The sequence below is a fragment of the Pezoporus flaviventris genome, unplaced genomic scaffold, assembly GCF_033815535.1.
Source record: "Pezoporus flaviventris isolate CSIRO_AGI_PZ_B2104156 unplaced genomic scaffold, CSIRO_AGI_Pfla_v1 ptg000031l, whole genome shotgun sequence".
Lineage (NCBI taxonomy): Eukaryota > Metazoa > Chordata > Aves > Psittaciformes > Psittacidae > Pezoporus > Pezoporus flaviventris.
The window spans coordinates 3,559,953-3,585,509 of record NW_026892579.1 but is presented as its reverse complement, the minus strand read 5'-3'; the positions used below and the strand labels follow the sequence as shown (position 1 = coordinate 3,585,509).

Sequence of the window (25,557 nt, the reverse complement as noted above, 5' to 3'; positions counted from 1 at the left end):
TAGAAAATAATGTAACAGAATAAGTTTTGGTCGTAATAAAAGCTAATTGCAGGAAGACAGCACAGCAGACACTTTAAGGGAGAGAAGAAAGCAAGCTTCCAATATAAAGTTAATGAACACCTACTCATTTACTTTTCCTGTGTTACGCTTTTTAAAAAACAGTAGAAGGAACTATGTTTTTATCATAACTAGAAGAAAATTTCTGAATCCATCTCTCAGGCCAGATACATAACACCACCACTCAGCTTCTTAAAATCTTTATCTCTTGTCCAGCAGTCAGTCATAACACATAAGAGATGGAGAAGGTTCACTGTAACCCTGAATAACTTCTTCAGCTGCAAAATGCAACTAAGTCTACAAGATACACTTCTGTATGTGACCAATATCTTCATTGCTCCCAATAAGATACTATCAAACAAGAGCAGAGCAATCAGGTAATACAGTTACCCAATACAAATCAAAATGCATATGATACATATGTTTATGTGATGCATGTGTATCTAATGCCACTGAAAACAGAGAACCCTCCTTGTGTGAAGGACTTTGAAGTTTGATATTTTATCCAGGGTATAATTAGAAAGCCCTGGCCAAGGAGAAAAACACCAGTATTAAAAACAGCTGACCTTCTCTTTCTGCCCTCCCACAACATTGACATAGATTACTCCAATCCAGGAAAATATGCTGAATTGTTCTTAATAATCAAGCAGAAGATAAACTGGGGAAGTCAAGCCTCTATTATACAAGTTCAAGGCCTTGAATTTGGCTGTAGTTTAGTGTACTAAAGTTCTTACATTTATTACAGGATGCCAGTTCTTCTGAATGCTTCTCTGGACTGCTCTGTAACTATGAACTATGAACTGAACGGACCCCAGCAACAAGCCAGAATTCCAGAATCCAACGTACAGTTTGCTGAACAGGCCATGAGTCTTCATTCTACCACACAAACGTCGTCGATTCCCAGAAACCTTCTCCAAAACAGCTATTTTCAACAACAGAAGGGTCTAACTCTCCTGGGAGTTACTGGAAAAACAAAGACCATGATGACATGGCATGACAGCAGTATTTATGCTACACATACTACCTACTTACAAATTGAAATAGCCTTAATGCAGCAGAGATAATCAGAGGAGGCGAGAAATCTCAGAATGGACAGGCAAGAGGCCAGCCCTAGCAAAAAAGCCCTTAAGACACTGACTCATCAACTTCTGGAAGCAAAAGCATGCCTCTCCAGAATGCAGTAGCAGCCACAGAACTGCTCAGGTTTGCTTGGCTTCTTTTATTTACTTTTTTTTTTTTGACTGTCTAGAAATCTTCACCATCCTTTTTAAAAGCCCTGTTCATACTACTTCAAGTTTACTATATTGAAATATGAGGAAAGAAAGAGAAAAAAAGTCCAAGTCCCCAACATATCACATAGACACTAGAGTACAGCCATCCTGCTTAGGGGATCTTAACATAACTGATATTTTAAGATTTAATACAAAACAGTGCTGCCTACTAGTACTTCTGTGAAGCGACAATTTGCCCAGCAGTATTTAGGCTAATAATACTCAGATGGGGAATCCATAACTCCAGAAGAGAAACATCTTCAAGCAAATTTAATAACTTCCTACTCTGGGTCAAATTAGCTCACTTACATGAAGCCCATATTCAGAAGATGATTTAACAAGGGACTGTAAAAAAGAGAAGCACTGTATAGAGGTGGGATGCTGCCACTCCAGAACGAAGTCAGGTCTCAGTCCTGTGCAACAGGGACAGCTTTCAAAAGCAGCAGGTGAAACATGCTTTACAGGAAAATATTAGCAGAGAAAAATAAGTACAGCAGAGTCAACTGCTACAAGATTTTCTTTTCCGTACTGTATTCAACTACTACAGATGTCCATGGTTAGAGAAATGTGGAAGTACAGATTCACTAAAAGCTCACAAGGCAAATAAAACTAAAGCAGGAAAGTTTTCACAAACACTAACTGATCAGCGACTAAAGTAAATAGCAGATAAGCCCAAGAGCAAATCTTTACTGCATATCGTTTGCTGCGAACAAATTATTTATCACTGCTATTGGTCCAAGCTTGCAATGGCCATCTGCTAAATTAATCTACAAAGAGTAACCAAACTTAAATAAAATCCCTTTAGATGAGAAAATTGTGCATGTTAAGATAGAAATACATCTTTAAAAAATGAACTTTTTTTACCAGAATACAACAAAACCTTTGATTTATGCATTTTACCTCCTTATCCCAAGGATATCACATGCCCACAGTCACCTGTAATTGTGATTTTTAGAAATACAAAATAATAAAGGATATTCCGAACAATCTTTTTCAAAGTTAAAGTTTCACAGCAGTAACTGAGACACACATGAAGAGATAACCCACCTTCAATGCTTTCTGTTTGTATACCTCTCTGCCTACCTATCAGCTCTTCATCACTCTGCTTTGGTGTTATTACTACTTCCACACATATACAGTATCTGATACGTGTGCTACAGAATGTTCATAAGCTGCTGTACAAGTGTATGTGTGCTGTATGGCACTCAACTGCCCACCACAAAGTAGTAAAAAATAAACTATGTATAAATATGGATGTTTTATTTAAGAGCAAAAACTGGGGAAACGAGAAACTTTGTAGCCTGCAGCGTCTATCCTTCTGTTCAGCCATCTAGAGCTATTTTTAAGAAATAGTTATATAACTAAGTAGACCAATTTTTAGATTAACAGGTTCTACTTTCCCCTCACAAATAAGAGGATAAAGCAGTATTCCAGAACAGCAGCCACGTAATCAGGCAACTTCATTTTGCTGAAATGAAAGGATGAGTGAAAACTTATACTGCCACAGGGAATTTTTTTTTTCCTTTGTGGTTGGTTGTTTTTTTTTTTTGAAAGTCTCAATCTTAAACTTGCATTTGCCTTTTTATGAAGGCCATCTAAAGCTTCCAATTCCATTTTCCAACAAGCACTTAACAGTGAAGACATGCAGAAATCAAATATCCCCCTAGGACCTTCATTAAAAATAACGGCTCCGGGGGGGGGGGGAATACTACATCTGTTAAAATTTCTGTCCTCCTTCCTTTCTGAATCTGCAAGATACCCAGCCCACAGATACCATCTATTTCAGCAGCTTGAACTCCCTCTTGCTCACGTTACTTCTTTCATCCCCAGCTAGGGATAAGTCCCAAAAATTGAGAGTAAGTTGGCCCACCAAACAGAAATCCAGCCCTGCCCTCCAAAGAGGGTGAAATGCTAGGTATTTTCATTCTGCACCAAGACAGATGGAACTATACTTTCTCAGGCTCCAAAGGAAACTTTCTTGTATTATCCCAACTCTCTAACTTACTCCAGGTACCATCACCACCAGGAGCATTCCCAGACTAGCCAACCTGATGCCTTTCAGCAGCAGAACCACCTCATTTAAAACATGAAGGAAAAAGAAGGTGCAGTGCATGTGAGGAGACACACACAAGGAACACTCCAACTTGAGGGACCAGAGCAAAACCTGAGGGCTCTCACAGAGCACTATCATTCCATGTAGTTACAACTTTGTTGCTCACTGAGGTGTGTATCAACCACTTAAATTTTATTCGTAAGTAAAGGCAGAAACAGAGCCTGCAATTTGATGTCAAATAACTTTAGAAGGTTAAATCCCACTATCCTCTTCCAAGGAGACTGGAGGTCCTGCCTATGTTTTTGAGACCATTATCCATTAGTGAAAGTTTAATCTCTGCTCTTACTAAGATGGTCTTTAGCTTAATGATATATTTAGATTCATCTAGTATGCATTCTGCTCACCAGCAAGCAGTAGATCTCCATCTTGGTTCATAGCCCAAGACCAGCTCTAACAGGAGCAGCAGCTTTCAGCTTTATGGAAGGCTATGTGCAAGTGTGGACAAGAGGACACACCATCTTTATTTTCTCGTCCAATCTCATACTTCAACACCATTTCTTCTATGGGTTTCCCCCAGTTGAGCCTTACATAGTCACCATCCTCCTAGTTTACCTCTACATTCTCACTTTGGGAGCCTCAGCCCGAAGTCATAATCACAGTGTAGAATCATTTAGGTTGGAAAAGACCCTTAAGATAATTGAATCCAACTGTTAACCTAACATTGACAAATCCACCACTAAACGATGTCCCTAAGCACCACATCTACATGTGTTTTAAATACCTCCAGGGGTTGTGATTCAGCCACTTCCCTGGGCAGCCTGTTCCAGCATCTGATAGCCCTTTAAAGGGTGACCCTTCCAAGCATCACACAGGCTTGCCTACAGTAAGAGCACATGCGTATGAGCTTTTACTCTGATGGAAAAAGAAATCCTTTCACAGGCAGAAGCAGGTGCTGTACATAGGCACAAGAGTGAGGCTGCCACTGGTCCAGAGAGGCAGGAGGTTACTCCTTGATGACTCTCCTATTACTTCATAGCAAGACTGTCTGTTTCCTTCCTTCTGCTGCAGGCGAAGGTCAGGCCAGGTCGTCAAACACAGCCAGTTTGCTGCTGCTACGTACCACTTGTAAGTGGTTCATGTACCACAAGCGATTTACTTAATAAACTTTGGGAATGCCTACATCAAGCAGTAATGCCTTTCAAGGGCCAAGAATCATCCCTAGGAATCCTGAAAAATTCAGCTGCTGCCTCAAGAATAATTTAGCTCACTGGGAAAGTCTCCTCTCTTTAGATACTGACCCCCAAATGGTAACAATAGTATTGTAACAGTAGCTTATATTCAACTGGAATAGCTCTGCTGAGGACCTAGAAGTCTTTGTCTATGTAATTACTAAGACTTGGGAGAAGACAAGATAATAAAAAGCAAAAAAATACAAACAAACCAAACAAAAAAAAACAACCAAAACCAGATAAACATACCCCCCCACCCCCCCCCCCCCCGGGTAAAAGACACACAACCAAAGCAAGAAATAAAAGAGCAAAGTACAATATTGCAGAAGTAGATCTAGCTTCTTATTTTCTAGCTTTTACATTCTTTGCTTTGTTACCCTTCATTTACTATACAAGACACTCTTCTTCCACTAAGATTTCTTGAGCACTTTAGGTCTTCAACCAATCAACAGCCTACTCCATATGTAGGTCACCATCTGGAAGCCAGTTCATGTCATGAAGATTAACCTTAAACTGGATTCGAGCATAGCTCTATATCCTACAAAAGTCATCACTTTTTGTACTTCAAAAATTAAGCATCATTATTTCCCAAATAAAGAGGAGGCAAAATGTTGCACCAACTACCCTTAAGTCACTTAGTAAACCTTCCCTGTTTCCTCCCACTAATATCTACACTGAGCAATACTGACTACCCTGGTATATTGTATGTATTTCAAACTTTGCCAATTCAAGAAGAAATAAAATGGGGGGAAGGGAGGGTAAGACCCACCTGGAATTCTCAGAGATTTTCTACAGCAACCAAAAACTTGACATGTGCCAAAGGAATTCGACAATCCTGTTACTAACAGAAACATTTCTGAAAGCAACAGCAGCAAGAAGAAGATATGAAAAAGTTACTGAATTCCATCCTACTAAACTGATGACAATATAGTAAACAGATGTGGAAAACTCTCAGTTTTCCTACATCATCTGGCTTTTACCCTTTTGACTCTAGCTTCTAGGATTGTTTTCAGACACACCTTGAAGCCATGATACCAAGACTGATAATAACTGAATGTTGCTCAATTTCTAACACATCATGTCTCTACAGCATGCAGAGGGATTCACATTTTCCTAATGCCCACAAACAACCCTCACTCCAAGACCTCCATCTTCCCCACACATACTGAAGGACTTAATTTCACTTTTTTTGGAGGACAGTTGATAGTTTGAGCAAATGTGAATAAACACAGTAGTAAAATTAGGAGTGTTATTTCAGAGGCTATATTTAGAACTAAATCTCACACTCTTAGGAGGATTTCTGTACTGTAACAAACAAGGCTGCTCCCCTCACCCCCACAAGGGAACTATGCTTCCTTAGATGTCTGCTATCAAAGAAGCTACAAAAGATAACATTAAAGCTGGGGGGGGGGGGGAACCCCCAAACTCATGCATGTTACCACTTGAATAATGTAACTGAAGTTTTTCTGATGTTTTCCTGGAATATATATGCAGACCTTAATGCTTAACAGCTCTTCTTTACCTCCTAGTAGTCTGTCTATAAAGTAATGATGATTATATACTAATCATCTGAATATGTATGTTACTTACTTTAGAAGTATTCTGAAAATTGAGGGCCATTTGTGTCCTTTGGAAAGGCTGCCGGAAAGATCAGATTTTAACTATAACCCACATTTAAACAAACAGATGCCAAATTAGGAGAGAAACACTAAACAGCTGGCACAGCCTTTTATCCCAGCTTTTCCTAATGAAAATATTCAGATTTGGAAGAATTTCTAAAAAAAAAACCCAAACCATTAGGAACAGTTTATTGTATCTTCAGTATTTCATTGGCAATTTATTTCTAAATGTTATTGTTTCTTCCCCACTGCCTCTGCAAAAGGGAATAGTGCCCTGACATTACTATAATTTAGAAAATGTTATAATTGGCACACTAATGACATGAAAGTGACAAATCCAACTACACCAGAGGAGTAAGAGAATGTTAAGTCATTAATTATGACAAATGCTTTAAAAGAATGTTTCTCACCCTCAAAGACCAAAAGTTCCTCTGCCAACTTATACATATATTTATATATTTTGGGCACCATTTGGTCCATCAAACCCATCCTCCCTGTCATGAAACACAACGCTTGCTGTAAATGATATAAACAGTCTCAGCTTGAAAGACTTGATCCACTGTAGAGAACAGAACTGTAACCAAACTCCAACTTGCTCATTTGAGATACCTTGAATGACTACAGAAATTAAAGCATACTAAAGCATTCAAAACAAAAAGACAACACCACACATCCTTCCTTAGTAAAGTTTTGGGGGTTGATCACCATAATTCTAGAAATCAGTTTGGCATCAAAATTCCCAAAAGTGTCATTTCCTTAGCACCTAAATGGGATGCTAGTGCCATGCCAACGTGCTTCCCTGAGTATCCAGTGAATGTCCAGCAGTACTAGCACAGCCTCCATGTTTAAACTTATCATATGACATAAGAATTGCAGTCTTATTTTAAGTGCTAGTACCTGTAATGCTATCCAGTCTTCTGAGCACTAACTCTTATAGTAAAACAGAAGAGGGTTTCAAACAGAGGTTTACAAACACCTAACAAGCTTCAACACAATCAGAATGACATTTTTTTCAAAGAGTTTAGTAATGACTTCTCTCTGCACTCCATGAAAATTAGAAGACTGAGAGTCTATATGTCCATTTTATTTTCCCATGTGCAGTTATGGGTACAGAGCCAGAGGTGGGAGAGCAGAGAATGTTTCAATTACTGCCTTTGATAGTGGAAAGAATTCAGTGCTTATAAATTAATTTCCAGTTGTTGGCTCATGTTATTTGAATATTTACAGTACTCATTGCTATGGTATCCAAGCACATTAGCAGTGCCTTGACCCATGCAAAACAATATAAAACTGTTCTTCTCCATGCTCTAAACTATTAAGAAACACCTCAGCTGTGGTATTGCTAGCATAGCATGCGCCAGAAATTCAAACAGAACTCTTTAAAAGCTCAACTCAATTTCAGATCTTACTTTTTGATCAAAACTAGCAGGGAACAAAGCATATAATAAAAGCTGTTACAGGAGAAAACAGCCAGACCTGCTCTGAAATAAAGTCAGCTCCATAACCACTAGGCTCAGAGAGCCTGAACTTTCTTACAGCAAGTATTTAAATTTAAAAAAAGTTACATTTGTCTAATGATGTTAATAACTGAAGTCATCTCTCACCCCTGAGAAACAAGAGAGCACCATTTTGCACAATGCAATATTTAGTGTGCTCTTCAGTCTTACTTAATAGCACCAGTAAATCCCTAACATAGCAAATTGTAAAGGCATTCAGCCCACAGCCGAGCTACCAGCATGAAATATGAAACCCTGCGAAGGGTAGCAATTTCAGCAGCTACATACAGATAACCACATCATCACTTAAGCGGTAGAAGGCTATTGTTGCACTTCAGCATTCAGGAGAGAGGTTGATATAAATGATTTTTGATAAATCAGAGCTACCATGCTTCACATCCATAAAATATTTTTTATAATCAACCACAGCTAAATTTCCTTTTGCATCTTGTTGCAGCATTTGCATGCAGATTAGGCACAATTACAATATTGAAGTGAAAACAGAACTATATCAATAATGTAATTATAAAGACTGAATGCAAGAACAGCTTCTTAACAGAAACCCCAAATACTTTATGCTATCTTTCTGTACATTTTTTATTTTTCTTTAGATTTCAATTTTTATTCTCACTTATTATAGGCCAAAAAGATTAATTACATTAGAAAACCAAGCATGCTAACCTGTGTTTTATGTATCTACACCCATAAAAACTCATATATAATACATTAATTGAACTATGTAAGTGTAAATAAGCACAGATAAAGTATCTATAGAAGTACACATAAAATATGAATTAACCAGACTCACAAATCATCAAGTATCAGAGGGAAAAAAAAAATCCACACTTCTCCAAGACTGATATATGACCTCTGAAATACAGAACACCACCACGTGTGTCACACTCTCCATCAAATTCCACACCTACCTCCCAACAGCTGGGATAATATCCACTCATGCAAGCAACTGATTAATGTTCTTCAACTTTTACAGTAAATTTATACAGCAATTAAGTAAATTACTCCTATGAGAGGATAGTACTCCCAGAGCCATACAGACATGAACTTTTGGCAGTATGTCACCTTATATTAATTCTACTGGATTATGTTACCTGCCAGAACTAAAGTAAATATTCATATATATTCATGCCTACTCTCAAATTCCTATTTTACTGCAAAATTCCAGAATTATTTATTTAAGACCTTCTGATTTTTTTCACATTCCTCATCCTTTTCCAAAATATTCCATCTCTATTTCCATTAAGGATTAAATAAATTTTAGTTTCCACTAAAAAATTAAACTCACGGGTAAACACAAAACCTTCATTTTTTTTCCTGTTTACTCATTATGTCTCTCTCTCTATATATATATATCACACCTTTGTATCCTGCAAGAGTTTGATTACATTACTTCATGATATTAAGTCTTAAGATACAGAAAAGCAGTGCAACTCTCCCAGACCTCATTTTACAAAGGAAAACATGAAAAAGAAAAAAAAAAAAAACATCAGTAAGAAAAGTATGAAAGTATTACTGCACCATCTCATTTTCTAAAAGCAGAAACCCCACCAGTATAGATCAATGTCATTTTTTCTCTAATTTATATCATGTATTATTCTTTTTACGCCAAAAGATGATTTTCAAAACCCAAGTTCTACAAGAATTGAGCCATTAGTAACATCAGAAGTTATGACAAAGATCATAAAATAGGAACTCTGGCCAGAACTAACCATTCACTACTTTTTTTTTTAAAGGAACTGACACTGAAAGAATAGAATAGTAACAAACTGAAATAGTTGTGTATGTAAATATAACCCAGTTGAATATCCTGTACTTAAGTCTTCTACCATAGCCCTCCTCAACATCAAAGCATAAGATCATTTGAACATCCAGTGGAGGCAAGAGAAAGGTCTGAATGCAGGAAGCATACCTATGCTGTGGGCTACTTCAAGTAGGTTTAGTTTTCCTTCTCTTCTCTCTCGACCTCATTTGGGAAGAGAAGATGGGGTAGTAACAAGACCTGACGAGGAACAGTGAAGCTGGTGTGACCCTGATGGGTACTGCAAGGAGAAAGTAACATATGATCAAGTTCAGACCACATTTCACTGAGTCAGCATGCTTCCAGTTCTACAGAAGCCATGAATCACTTCACTTAGGATTTTTTAGAAGCTATATTAAACAGATATCAAAGCAACCTACAGAAAAAGTGTTTTCTTCACAAGGGAATTTTTCCATCGCAAGTATTTTTTTCCTCCTAGCTTAGATAAGGTAAGAGTTTTCTTCCACAAGCAGTATTACTCAACAGAACAAACTTTTCCAGCGTAACTCACAAACTTACAGAAAAACAATGATTTCCAAGTCCTCGTTGTCCATCAAACCTGCAAACAGCTTGGCTTTCCATCCAGTTCCAATCCATAATGATCTTTCACGGATCTATGACATCAGATTCACATAAGCATGAAAATAACCACATTTGGGGGACAGATCTTTGTACTCTGAAGACTAATGTTTTTTTGTTTTATTATAAGTTATCTTCCCAGATGGAAAATAGCTACACTCTATACCAACAGCACCTGCATATACATAAGGTCATACAGCATTTAAACATCCTAATTCACAGCTTAGTACCTATTCAAGTTAATTTTAGATCATGACATTTAGATATCTACACAAACCACTAGTGTGCATTACACACATTTGACACAGTAATAAATAAAGTCTGATTTTAAAATTATCCTATTAAATGACTTTAAAATTATCCCATTAAAACACAACGATAAATATTATACTAGACAATCTTCTACCTGCATGCTTCCTTTACTAAATATCTGCACCATGAACTTGTGAGTTCTCAGTTTATTACTGCCAAAAGTAAAAAAAGGGAAAAAAAAAGAAAAAGAATCTCAGCACATCTCATTTGAATTCTTAATAGTGTTCAAAATATTTTTAGTCTTCTTTTACCTATTAAAATTTCTTTAACATGTGAGGAGAGCCACAACTATTGATTCTGGGTGCCCCTTTCTATGCACTCTCTATGTATTTTTAGCTAATTTTTTAAGCTGAGCTCATTAGAATTAAGATCTTGCCATCACTGTCAAAAGCAGAGCGCATACAGACAGCTGACACAGTACATAAAGAGTACTTCTAACCATACCACTTCTCAAAGGAAAAACTTACTTCCAAAAACATCTCCCACTCAGTTAAAAGTCTATTTCTTTAGAATTTCTATATAAAAGACAGAACAATAAACTGCAATCCTGTCCAGAATCTCTAGCTGCTCCTATAATAAAACTTGTAAATGGTAAAACTGAAAACCTCCTGCCACTTTTTAGAAAATGCCATTGCTTATATCAGCCTAATAAAGATTGTCCTATTTTTGAAAATGCAAGATATTTTTAGCCTTTGACAGTGATGGGCTAACCCTTGCTGTAAAAGAATGTGCCACTAAGAATTTACCATAGTTCATACAATTTAAGAAACATGCACAGGACGTTGAGTCTTCTGATTCAAAGATGAACATCAAGAATTAAAATCATCCAATATGCTGAAGAACAACAGAACTGTACTTCAAAGATACATCATAATTATACATACATATATTTATATTATGAAACAAAGTTTATCTCTCTCTCTCTCTCTCTCTCTCTCTCTCTATATATATATATATATATATACACACACACAGACTTGCAAGTAGTATTGGAAGAGGTTACCCAAAGAGGCTGAGGAACCTGTCAAGGTTTTTTCAAGGATCAGCAAGACAAAGTCATGGCTGACTTGATCTGTGCTGGTGATGGTCCTGCTCTGATTCTGAGGGCTGGAATCTTTGATCTCCAGCAGTCTTTCCCAAACAACATTTCTGTGATTTGTCAGCATTAAAATATCCAGTGCAAATTCTCCCAAGGAAAACAAAACTGTTCTTAATTTTGCATTTTAAGAAAAAAGTCTAAATTATGTGCTTCTTATTTTCAGATGAGCTAGACTCTGGCATTTAAATTATCAACCATCAAGTGAGTTACAAGGAGCCAGCCTAAACCCACATGCAGTCAGTGCCAGGTGTGCCATACATTTAAGGGGTTATAGTCATGTCACAGCTACATTATTATCTAGCAATATGAGAGCAAAATTGGGTTTTTTCACTTCCATCCCTATTTCAGAACCATACTGTCAAGGAGGATATGTTGTGATCTCAAAATGGGAATGTGATTTCTGGGGAAAGAAAATTCATCCAATTTGTTAGCAGCACAACACCCTTACAAACTTTGTTTGATGCTGTGACAGGAGCGGGAAAAAATAAAAAAATCCACACAGTCATTTCAAGGAACAAAAAATGTATTGGAATGTAGAGACAATCAGCAAGGAGGAAAATGCTAGTTTATGTTTATGTCATCCATAAATGTAACTGATTATTAACACCTGCCAAGTACATTTTACCACTTTTTCTATGCCAAGGATTAAGTATATGGAGGAGGAGCAGCATGGGGAACAGTGCACAGAAGAGGATGCAATTCTTGAACGCCAGAGGAATACCAGACATACACTAAACATGAAGAAATTGACCTAAGATGAGGAAAGTTACTCCTGTATCTTTTACAAGAACCCTCGAGTTCCTAATAATCTGACAGAATCCAACCACTAGCAGCATCTTTGGTCTAGTCCTCCATCACAACACTCATTCCAGTTTCCAAAACCAGATCAGTTTCTCTTAGAACTACACCAATTCTGCATGAAGCTAAAGAAAAAAATAATTCAAACCCAACCCACAATTCTCCTTACCAAGCCAAAGACTAAAATATCATCTTTATGTTAAGTCTTTGCATTAGAAAGAATAAAACACATCACATTTTTTCTTGCTAATCACCTTTTTCCCTCTCAGACGACACGTAATTTTATTCTTACATGTATACCTAAACTGCCTTTTGAATTTTTTTCCCTGATCTTGCTAGTTAATAGCCAGTTTTAAAACAATGAACACACATAAACAGAAGGTATTCTTTCAATCTGTGCAAGTAACACTTCCAACCAGGAATGCCGCAAAGTGTTTTTCTGCAGAAAAAGCTTGAATTATCACTAAAAAGCTAATCATTATATATCAGTTGTACTTGTTTTCATAAGCAGAATGAGGCATCAATTTTTCAGCCAATTACACAGGAAAACTACAAGAACATAAAATTGCAGTGGAAGAGTTATCTTTAATGGAAACTTTTCCCCTCCAACAATTTCAAAGTAGTCAACAGGTGAGAAAACACTTTAAGATGTTTATTATCAATAGAGGGTACTAAAATAAACCATCAAACCTTCCCAAAGACTCCGTGTGGTCACTTCAGGAGAGGATTTGCTATAACTGTGGTGGTGGGGAACAGCAGTTCACAGTAAAGAGAAGAGCTGTGGAGTTTGCCTGGGGGTTGTAGAAGAGCAAAATAAAAACTTACCAACTGCCAGCAACAGGAAAAAAGCAAAACAAAGCAAACTGAAGCTGAATCAAGACAAGCTTCCTCTCACAGGAACCAGCATTCTGCCATCCACAGGATGAGGCTCAACTTCTACCTTCTAAGTAAATATCACTCTGGACAAAAGTAAGTCCAGGATCTATACCCAGACAAAAAGGATCTAAATTTAAGCCAAATTTTAAGTGCAATAAAAAGAAAGTCACAGGCAGAAAACTGAGGAGTTTGAAGAGCAGCAGGCAAGATTTATTGTACAAATACAAATATATATTAAACCCCCCACATTTTAAAACCTACCCTTCTGAACTTCAAACGTTCTTTTTTCAGTATCCCTGATCAGTCACCACAACACGAGGCAAGAAAAGGTTTTTTTATTGAGACATACCCTAACGTTTTCTGGCTTAAACCTGCAGCATATTCAGATGTCCTATCTGCAGGATAGTGCGTTTGCTCTTTAATTGGGAAATTAGATGTGAAAAGAGTTTCTCTCAAATGAAAAAAGGGAGAAACAGACAAAGGTCCCAACTTGCCCTGCAATCAAAAGGCTATTGCACTGCCACATTTCAATGACCATCCTGAAGCCAGAAGGGAACACAGGGCTTCCAGTTTTTAAGCTTTTATATTTTCTCCTGGCAGTACCAACACTACAGATACTGTCTAGACCTTAACAGAGCCGCAAGAAAACAAATCCTAAGCAACAAGTTTATTTCAGCCCAGTTCCAAATTCACTGCAGCTCTCAATTCAAATACCACATCACAACAGGTCACGTGGTGCTACCTGGCACATCCAAATGAACACAGTAAACAGTTTATATGGCACTGGCAAAAACTGGAGAAAGGACTTGTCTGAGTTTTGTGTAACCAAGACCATTCTTCAGACTACATACAGACTTCTTCCAGGTTATTTTAAAATAGCATCTACAATATTATCTTTTGTACACAGCTATAAAACTACATTTCAAATGGAGGAACATCTCATGAGATGTTCTCACCTCCAATCTCCTGACTGTATTTCATACCAGTTCCTCTGAAACAGATTTTGAACCTTCTTTCACCTCATCTCTAAAACCTTGCTAATGGTAAGAACAAAGAACAGCAAAATTACAACCTAACAAAGAAATTAAATTTGCTTATACACTTCTGCACTCGAACATCTTTTTTTTCTTCCATTAAGACCCAAAATGAGGGCCTCGATACAGTTTAGCGGTGGTTTTGGCAGTCCTGGGCTAATGGTTGGACTTCATCTTGAAGGTCTTTTCCAACCTAGTTGATTCTGGGATTCTATGATTAATACACTTCAGCACCCAGTCATCTTTCTATTTCCTTCTTGTATTTACTATGAATTAATGCCGTTACCTTTACACTTGCTGGAAATACAGAAGAACTGTAAACCTGGGTAGGTCAGCTATTACAAGTATGTAAGTGTACCTAAAGAATGACACAAATCCTCAAGTTCCAAAACCATGAGCACAGGGGCAAGCATTCTTTCAGGGTTGTTTGGTTTTTCCCCCTTACCAGTGCCCGCAATTCAAACTGTTTCGTTCCACCCAAAATCTAGGCTAGCTTGTCAGACTTGTCATTTCCTGCCTGTTTCTCACTTTCTCAAACCAACACTTCATTCCCCTAACTTGAACAAAGACAGTGATGAAGGAAATGAGAAGGGAGTAAATACGCTTCATGTAAGAGCGGTCTCTGTATGTTGTTTCTCACTGCTGCCTTTATATTGCTAAAACTGATGTAAAAAGTCTTACTTAACACAGAAGCTCATAGGACCACAAGTGAGGCCCTGAAAACGGCTCTCTTTAATAAGGAGCTTTTACATTCTACTTGAAAGGGTTTTTTACTAAAATTGCTTATCAGTACACTGAAATCACAGCTAAAATAAAGGATGACATTAAACACACTAACTGGACTTGACACTAAGGGGAAAAAAAAGCATTCTTTGAGAATATTTTAAGGTAGAAACAGGTCTGTTGAATAAAGACTAAAGCAAGCATAAGACCTCCAGAAATAGGTGGTGCTGTTGTAAAACTGTTAATTTTAAAAAAAAAAAAAAAGAAAGAGGGATTTACAAACCTTTCTGGGGGTGGATACAATCAGTCTGGCCTGACAGGTCCCAAGCCAGAACTCCAGGCAGCAGCAACAGGTCTTTTCTCACTCTGCAGCAGGCTATAAGCAACTCACTGCCTACATGCAAAGTGACTACAGTCTACCACAAAGCATACTACTTTGTCTGTAATGAAAAGGATTAAAAAGGAGGCCAGTGATTTTTTCAGATAAGGCTACAAATGCTACTTGAATATGTACACTAAATATTGGGTAGCTATAGAACGTTCCCAGTATTCATACAAAGGTAGTTTAAGGCTCAAAACATTCCTCTTTTACTGTTTTGAAACTGATCTCACTTCTGTTTGATTCACAAGATCCCAAGTTACAGAGCTGCTGAATGCAGGCCCAAGAGTTTTCTTTGATGTAGCAGTAGTAAGGAAAAGTGCAAAGTCCTTCATGAAATCTCTCAGCAAAGATGTAAAATGCTTGATATACTCAGGTCTCATGATTGTAGCCTAAATATACACAAGATTATTCTATGAGGCTCTTTGTTATCCCATCAGAATGTCAGATATCCACGACACTCCAAAAAAACGTAGATTACAGGACATATTAAAAACAGATCCCCAAGATTTCATCTGAGCATGACACAAATGATATGGAATAAGGGGCAGAGACTGCACTGGGTTTATAACTGGGACAGTTAATTTTTTTTCACAGCAGCCCCTATAGTGCTGTGTTTTACACTGGTGAGCAAAACCAATGTTGGTAACATACCAGTATCTTAGCTATTACTGAAGAGTACTTACACAGCATCAAAGCCCCTATCACCCCAACAAGGGGGTGCATAAGGGGTTGGGAGAGGACACAGCTGGGACAGCTGACCTGAAATACCAAAGAGATTCCATACTATATATATAACTGGGGCAGGTTTTTTTCCAAAGTATTTGCTGCTCAGAGGCTGGCTGGACACAGGTCTGCTGGTGGTGCTTATGCATCGCTTGATTTCCACCCCACCCCCCACCCCCCCTTCCTTTCACTTATTAAACTTGTCTTTATCTCAGCCCAGGGGCTTGGGGGTTTTCCCTGGTTTTGCTCTTCTGACCCTCTCCCCCATCCCTCTGGTGAAAGGGTCAGTTTGTCAGATTGCATGGGGGCTTACCTGTCAGCAGGGGACAAGCCCTCACACCTTCTAAACCCCATTAATTCCAATATAAACTCCAACATGGCTTCCAAAATAGATATGATAGAAATAACTTTTTGCACAGTAGCAAAGTGAATGCTGCCAAATCCTAAGTAATCACAATTTCTTTTCACCGAGTTATTTCTTATTAGACCAGAAGTAATCTTCCTAAAAACCAAGCACTGATGTTAGCTGACAGCAAAATTGACCAAATTCACCAAGTTCACTAGACAAAGTACTATTAGCTAGCTGGAGAAACATCCTGCTAGTATTGTTTGATGTGAGACAATCTGAGCATGTGCACACCCCGAGCTTGTTTCGACAGAGAGGCTATTGCAAAAGAAGGCAAAGTATGAGTTAAGGCAGCATCTCTTTCTCTTTGCAGAACATTCAAATGTGGAAGCAGTGACTGCCTTTAGTTTAGCTCAAGCTGATTTTAAATTCAGAGTACACAGGTTCACAGAGGGAGTATACCATTCTCATTTGAAGCAACTTCTCCATGCCTTATTTTAGTGGAAATTTATTAGCACCATTTTTCCCCTATCCACTAAATCCTGGAAACAAGTTACTAGAATTCTGAAAGAACCCAGGTTTAAATTTTGTCCAAATCCTATAAAAAACCCTCAGAAAATAAAAACCCAAGTTCCAAACAATATTTCTATTCCATTCATGCATAAATAGACATTTCATTCTAGCAAGGGATGACAATACCTCTTCTACAAAGAAGAGAATCTAATATAGGCCTAAGTGAAGTGCACATTCCTGATTGTCAGAATAGATAATAGCCAAGTAACACAATAAGGCTGACTCAGAGAGGGCTGGACACAGCTCCACAAAGTGAGATCTGGCAAGCAGGGAGGAAGGAAACCAAGGAAGAATGCCTCAAACACAACTATTTTCTACCCTCCAAATAACCAACCTACTTCAAACTTAAGCAAGTACTTGCCAGGATCCAAAGGCACAGAGATTTATCTCAACTCGATTAAGCTCAGGGATTTCTCCAAAAATCTGTCATCATCTAAAATTCCAGAGTACAGCAGACAATGCACACAAACTACATTTCCAGCTCACAAGATCTAGGATCCTTGTGCTATTTTACCTTTCTGACATCAAAACTAGAAGTGCAAACTTGATTTGCCTGTACACATTCTCAATCACATTATCTTTAGCGACATGCTAAACAAAAGAATCCCCCCAAGATATTCATAGATAGGTTTTGTCTCCTGAAATTCAATTCTGCCTTTCACTACATTCATTAGCTCCATTTATTAACTTTTCTCTTTTCCTTCAGCAAAAAGAAAAAATACCCAAACAAGTGTCAAAATACCATGATTGAGACCTGCTGGAAGAAAAGTGCTTGAAACAGCAAAATCAAGTAACTTTGGAGCTGGCTGTACTGGGTTCCCTGGTGTACCAAGAAACGCTACAATTAAACTGAACTAATTAGATTTTTTTTTAAATCTGTCAAAAAGGTAACATATTTGGTTCAAACTAGAGACAAGAGACCGCTCTGGGTCCCATAACACTAAAACATTCAGTTAGGAGTTCCAGGGAAGACTAAACTACACAAAATGCAGTGACAATGTATCAGCATGCTATACCTAGCTCCCTATACACAAGTGGTGGCTCAGGGGGCAACTCCTCTCCCCGAGGCAGCCTCTATACAAAGCTATGGAACAGGGTTTTATATTGTAAACAGACCACACTTATTCAGGTTTCTAAACAAAGAGACACAATTACCCATCCATCCTACATCAACATTTCTACCGGGGTGGAATGGTAGGGGTGGCGGTGTTAATCAAGAAGGGTTTTTTAAACATTAAACTAGTGGAACATCAACTCCCCAGTAAAAAGAGTAGTAACTCTGAGCCTCTGCATCCCCTCTCTTTTCCAAGAAAGCAATATTCTATGAATTGTCATGTCTATTAATTTGCAACCCAAAATGGTTAAATAAAGAATAGTATTTAATAGTCAGGGATAAATATCTGCTTTACAAGGAACTTCCGACTGCATAGCAAGCTTATATCTGACAGTGGAAAAGATTTTGGCTGCCAAAGTCATGAGTCCTGTAACTTGTCATATCAGTGCCAAGCTCTTATCCCTCCTGTCCAAAAGGCAAAACTTAGAATCTGTGCAGGAGGAAAAGCTCTGCTGGGGTTTACAGCCTATATGATTTCTGATAAGAACCAGATTTTCTAATTAGGTAACCCAAATAAAAGCAGTTTCAAAAAAATATGAAAATATGAACTTCATGTTTCTTATGAAAAAAGGAAAGAAATGGTTATGCAGAGACTGATGACAACTGGCACAAGAGTTACACTGGTTATTAAACTCTGTTACCACTGATGGAGAATAGGAAACATGATGCTTTGTGAATGCACTGCATATTTACATACTGTATCCCACACCTTTTCCTAATAGGCACTATAAATTCTAAGAGAAGCACTTTAATCTAGACCATGTATTTAATGTAGAGAATGAGAGAAGTCATAATTTAGACGTTTACCACAATCTGCTCCCGTTTGAAAGTCTAAGTTGCCTGAAGACACAAGCTCCCATAGCTCAAAGTTTTCACAACTTTATACCCTCACTTTTTCATTACAAGAGAGGCTTTCTTTCCTAACACCCACCTGTCCCTAACCTTGTTTCCTCTTTTAGCTTCAGGTCTGAAGTAGTAACAACAAATCTTTTGGTCAAAGCCTGAAGTTCAAGAGACAACCTAAACCTACAGGACTACACACATTACAGCTGTCTGATGTTGGGAGCCATCTTTTGTCCCAGTAACCATAAGCCATAAATGTTATGTCTGCCAGTTTTAGAGTTGCCAGGAAAACAAGAACAAGCCCATTCAGATAGTCTTTACTGATTGTTGATCAGCTGCCCATCACCAACTAAAACCTTCTCTTCTACACAACTTATCCTGAACACAAACCTCCTATTTTACCAGAAATGCAGGAAGTTTAACAGTTTCATAGAGCTCTACATTACACTTCCTCCATATTTCTAAACAGAGAATGAGATTTTTCTGAAGACTTAGTTACAACCAATGCCCAAGCATAAACTCTTCTGCCAGACTTGCACAGGACAAGCTGAAAACACTAGTAACAGAGCTGAGTTACAGATAAAGGTAACTTTAAATAGAAAAGAACTTAGAAGAATCTGGCAAAACCCATACTAAAATCTCTTCCTCTTGCTCCATACAGAATACAGTGTTTATTTTTATCTCACTCTAAAGCTGACCTGAATCCAGAACCACTTACCAACAGGAAACAAACAGACAAAAAAGCAACCACATTAACTTTAGTTTACACAGACATAAAATGCTTTTTTTATCCTTACATTAAGAGCACTCTAAATTAAAATATTTAGACTTACTCTACCCAAACAAACATCCCTGCATTTACAGTTTCTAAATTTCTCTCCTCAGTTTCCCCCAGTGCACATCAACATTGCTCAACTTCAACAATGGAACCCCACTAGTTATTTTATTTCCTGATTTTCCTACCTTTGCACAATACAACATATGACAACCAACTGAAGACATTTTAACAGAAAATCTTCCTCTTGTCTTTGTTAACGCCCATCTCCTCTCCAAACCATGCAAGTTCAAGCCTAACACAACAGCTACTTGGCCCTATTTTTTAGGCCCTGCAGTTTCAGAAAGAACATGTGTTCATGAAATGAAGGATGAGATTAATTTGAAGAAACATTTAACATACAAAGAAAACAAGTAAAATGGATTTTAAATGCATCTGAGCTCAATTCCCTGCACTAGTAACTACACATCTGCACAAATGAATTCACCTGCACTTCCAGAACTAAGGCAGATGTTAATTCTAAAAGTAAGGCTTAGATTTTTTGTAGCCATGATAGAAAGGAAATAGCAAGGCCATGTTTCCATCTCTAAGCATTGTTAAAAATTGTAATGATCTGCTGACTTGTGAAAAAAATTCCCCTCCAAAAAATCCCCAATGGCTTCTTACCAAGCACCAAACTGAGAACAGATGGCCAGCATCAAGTCTGCAATTACCAGTGGGGCCTGGCAGTCCCACAAATCACAATGATACTCTTTTTGTGGATGTGGGGACAGCATGAGAGACGCAGACAAGCAGGTATCATAGGCAAATGCACTTTCCACTAAAAATGTACAGACACATTCCATTTCTAAATCTGCCACATGCTCCTTCCGTTAACTTTCGATTTACATTTAGGTTTCCCTCCCCTTTTTTCTTCAACATTTTATTTTCTGCTACTGGAAGTTTTACAAACAAGGTGGCAGGAAATTGGTAACAGTAAAGATACAACAGAACTGACCACTGTCAATCATCACCAGAGGCATAAACTTCATGAACTACCTGTTGTTGCAACTTTTCCCTTCTTTTGCTTTGACAAACCCTAAATGTAGCTCGTAACAATGATCTATGAAAAGCATGCAAATCAGAGTTAAGTAGTAACAACTGCCTATCAAACTTGTGATTGTACTCCTGTGCCATCCCCCTCTCTCCCTGTCCCCAGGAACAGCTGGTCTGTTCTCTTAGCCAGGACAACATCTGATGAGGAGGTGCTGTTTCATTTCCTCTCCCACTCCTCAAATGGGGAAGCCCTCAAAGGGGGGATGGGAGAGCATGTTTTTAATTCAAATTCTGCATCTTAAAATAGCATTGTGCAACACATGGGCGAATCTGATTGTAAATATATATATATATACACACACACACATATACATCATGAGAGCTTTATTCCCCCTGCATCTCTTAATGCAGAAAATTTATTGCTTTTTTCTTTAATATCAATTTACTATTTCAGTTTTACATCCAAGAATTTGAGTACTTGAGTAAAATTTTTATTTTGCTAAAGCTGATAAAGATTTAGAAATTAAAGGAAACAGCAAGCAAGCTATGAGGCATCTCCTGTGGAGTTCCTTTTCAACTGACAGATGCAGCAGGAAGAGCATGGAAAGGATTTCTTCATGTGCACAGAGGCCTGACATACTTAACTCTTCAGGCATCATGAACCTCTCTTCAGGAATTCTCAGCCCCCCTGTAGTGACTTCTGTCCCTTACATTAATTCAGCATTCCTTACTTGATTTCTATTAATTTCTCTTTTCTTCTTCAACTACCCCTTTTGGAAAATTTACCAGGCATAGAAAGATGATACAGAAAAATACACCACAGTCCTCCTGTCATCACCTTAGTCTGGAAAATCTTAGTGGGAAATAAGGCTGTGCAAAAAGAACCTCAAGCCTTACTACTGTCTAGTGTTTCTCATTCTGGCTTAATTCAGTGACACATTCCATAGGAAGGGTGCCAATGTTACGGAGATGATGCTATCCTAGAGGCTGAAACCCTCCCTGATATGATCAGCTTTGAGTAATCATGATTTACTCCAAAACAAGTTTCAACAATCTATAGATACTGCTAATTCTCCTTAAAGATCTTTGACTCTGTGTCAAATGCCATGCCATAAAATGCAAACACCTCCCACCAGAAGAAGTGAGAAGGCAACACACCCATTTTCCTCCCAACCACAATGAGCAAACTTTCTTTCCTGACACACACAATACATGCCAGAAAGCACTGTCCTTTCATCAACTCTCTCAAAAGTTGTTCTGCTTTTACCACTTGTTTATCAACTGCTCTAGTACAGGATATTACTTCTCTGTACAAATCTGGCACTTTTTGTAACTGCGATTATCAAAAGATCCAACACAAATACCGGCTTTGTGGCAGAGATGCAAGTTAATACATACAACTCATGCAGAAGTAAATTAATTAAACCTCACCAAAACAATTACTTGGTCCAGCCAGGAACACAAAGAATTGTATGCGCTCAACAGGTTTGCAAAAGTACTGTTATTTTGGGAAACGTACCTTTAAAACATTTTGGATTGTTTCTCTCTCGGAAACATCCAAAACAGTGTCAACTCACCTTCCACACTATCAGAACAGGAGGTACCAATCCCAGTGTCACCGCTGTCGGAAGCTATACTGTGTCTTCTGACAGGATTGCTTTGACTGCTTGATGAAATAGTTGTGGACTGCCACAGGGATTCAGTACCAGGTAACCATCCCACTGAGGAATAATCTGAGCCTATAAAGAAGGAAGCCAGAAGTCTGTCATTATGGATACAATACAGAAATCAACAATAAAATAGCGGTCAAAATGAAAACTGAATCTTAGGTTTCATAGTTCAGGTTGGAGCCAGACTGTGCCAATGTTTTGGGTTGAGATTTTTTGTAGGCTTGGGGGGGGAGGTGGGGTGTGAGGTGCTGGTGTTTGGTTGTTTTTTGTTGTTGGAGAGGGGAGCTGTGTATGCTGTGGGCTTCGGCTGGCTGGTTGGTTTGGTGTTTGATTGGTTTTGTTTTGTTGTTTTTAATTAAAATCCTTTTTGCTAGGGTGGAAGCTTCCAAAAAAAAAAAATCCAGTAAATACATTTTTGCTATTAAAAAAACATGACCTCCAAACTGTTCTTGCACTAACTTTAACAGGACACTTAACACAATTCCTATTCTAAAACTGATTCTCAACTCACAGCAGAATTTTGCATTGCAAGTGTTTAAATACAGTCAGAGATGAATGAATTTTTGGAGAGAAAGCAGTTGAAGATTTGGCCAGTGAAATGCAGTCATGCCCAACTATGCATAAACCACATGACCTAAGTGGTTAAATGAAGGAGCAATTGCATCATTAACACCGATATCTAAAGTCATTCATAATGTTTCACTGTTATCTGTAGTTTTCAGTTATTAAAAGACAGACTACCAACTCAAGCAGGAACACAGTGGCTGCACACATGCTATCTTTGTGATACATCTATCCATCCAATGATTTAATTTGGGTTATTTTATTTTAAACAATCATTAAATTATTAAATTGTAAAGCACAATTTAGAGCAGCAAATAGTTCCTCTGTTCAAGGAATTTTTGAGGATGTGTGGCCTACTTTATAGTCAGTCTCAAGGGAAAAGACATCACAGAGTACAACCCCAAGGGGCCATCACAATCTCCAATAGCCAATATCTAAAGCTGAGCATTCTTTATAGGCAGAATACCACTCATCACATTCACACTCCAAGCCAGCAGAGCCACATAAAGCACCTTGGTAAAAATGCACAGCCTGCTCCTTATTTTATATATAACCACATACATACACCCCCTCTAGCAGTTAGCTTTGCATAACACTTTCAGCAGGAAATGACTCATGAAGAAGTATCAGTGCACATACAATGTCCCTTATGCTACATGAGGTTATTTTTAGGTCATTTCAACATTTTCAGCAACATCCATCCAAAGTTGTAACAGCAATTTGCCTCTGCAATGACATCTGCAGATCATAGCTATTTCCAGCTGTACTTGTTTCCCAATAAATTTAATGGTTTAGAAAAGGATGTAAAAATGAACACATCTGTATATCTATAACTCACACATATATATGTATACATACTCCCCATATAGCAGCCAAATCACTACACCTACTAGCCAGAGTGATAGCAGCTGCTCACCAAACCACTTGTAAATTGAAGAATACAGTATATAATTCCTTACTGTATGCACTATTTAAATGTAGCATGACATCTAACAGACCCTACTTTCTGTAAGTAGGTTCTTGGAGGTCTTAAGTGTGCCTGTCCATCTCATTTGTCTGAACTTCATTCTCCTTTGAGGTTACCACCTCTTCTTCCCTTTAACATATTTTCCTATCTTTTCTTGGTCTTTAAAATCATTTGATCCTCCTTCCCCTTCATTCCACTTTAGTCATAGCTTGTGCAATGTATTTCCTTGTCTTCCTTAAACTTTTTGCTTTTCCTCCCCAAAAGTAACTTAACTCTTCATTATTCCATTGAGTAGCTTTCAAATCCAAGGATAAGGCAGTAGAAAAGGAGACCAGGAGAGCCAGACATGAACACAACTGCCTGTGGTTCACCCATGGCTCACCAGTCACACCCTGTAAGGATGTCCCAGAAATCCTAACTGAATACCACTCCAGGTGTCATTCTTCATACCATCCTCTCTGTCATCATCTAACATACTGAAACACAATAGTTTCACATACAGGTAATGGAAACTGGGACACTTCATCTCCTACCATCCAGCACATTTTTCACTAAACACTCTGGCTGCTTTGGGAATCATCCATTCCTCTAAATAGGCCTATTTTCCACAAGACTTCCACCTTCATACTTCTAAAGCTGCACCTAGGTATTCCAGCAAGAGTGAAGTTGACTTATGGGAGCCCAAACTAATTAAGCCAGAGACAGTTCTTATTCAGGAGACATTTAAAATACATTTATAGAAGATAAATTTAGTTTCATTTACCCTTCATGATAATGTTCGCCACAAAATGATTCTTTAGTGACATTTCGGGTTTTATGGCATTAAAAGAGTGTTAAAAGAAATACATCAGATATGCTACCACTAGGGCAAATTAAATCAACACAGCATTAAGTGCAAAACTCTTCAGATCTCTTGGTTAGACAAATGCTCAGTATGTAAACCTATAACCATTCATATGCAGTCCTTGAGAAAGGAGAGATACTTTCCACTGTGGTGAAACTTTGAGCAGCAAAAGGTAAAAATACCACAGAACAAGAGCAATTTACATAGGAAAGGCTGTTCAGAGGTCATTTACTCTAACCCCCTGCTCAAAGCAAGGCTCATTAGATCAGACTGCTAAAGGCCCCATCCAGCTGAGTCTTCAACACCTCCAGGGACACAAATTCCACAACCTCTCTGCACAGCTTGTTCCAGCATTTAACCATCCTCTGTGCAAAGAAGATTCTCCTAATATCTCATCAGAGCCTCTCAAGTTCTAAACATATTGCTGCAATATATCCCAAAAGATGCAACAATACAGGACTACTAGACCCAATAAAAACGATTAACATACCAGAGGGGGCAGACATTCATCCCTATTGGGATCTCTACAAGTACTGTAAACAGAGGAAATTAAAAAAAAAAAAAAGTCACAAAAACCACACTATAATGTATTCTCAATTATACACCTACATGCAGCCAGCTTAGCAATATCCCAAGCTCCACATGTGGTGCTGAAGCACAGGTCCAGGAGGACTTGCTGGCACAATAGAGAATTAATGCAACACTACCTGAAGCAACTTTGCACTCAGGCACATCTCAGCATTTCAGAGTTAACTCATG

At 38.1% G+C, this 25,557-nt stretch overlaps 1 protein-coding gene across 8 annotated transcripts in view; it reads right to left on the bottom strand.

The window, feature by feature from the left end:
* Window positions 1-25,557, bottom strand: part of CEP85L (centrosomal protein 85 like) — a 143,104-nt gene that overhangs the window by 72,513 nt on the left and 45,034 nt on the right. For 6 of the 8 annotated variants that reach the window (XM_061460040.1, XM_061460039.1, XM_061460044.1 and 3 more), the window contains exon 2: window positions 22,331-22,492. In XM_061460040.1, coding sequence (XP_061316024.1) covers window positions 22,331-22,492 — 162 coding nt within the window. Of the gene's footprint in view, window positions 1-6,200; window positions 6,249-22,326; window positions 22,493-25,557 lie in introns of all 8 variants that reach the window. The other 2 variants (XM_061460041.1, XM_061460045.1) reach the window with 1 other exon arrangement.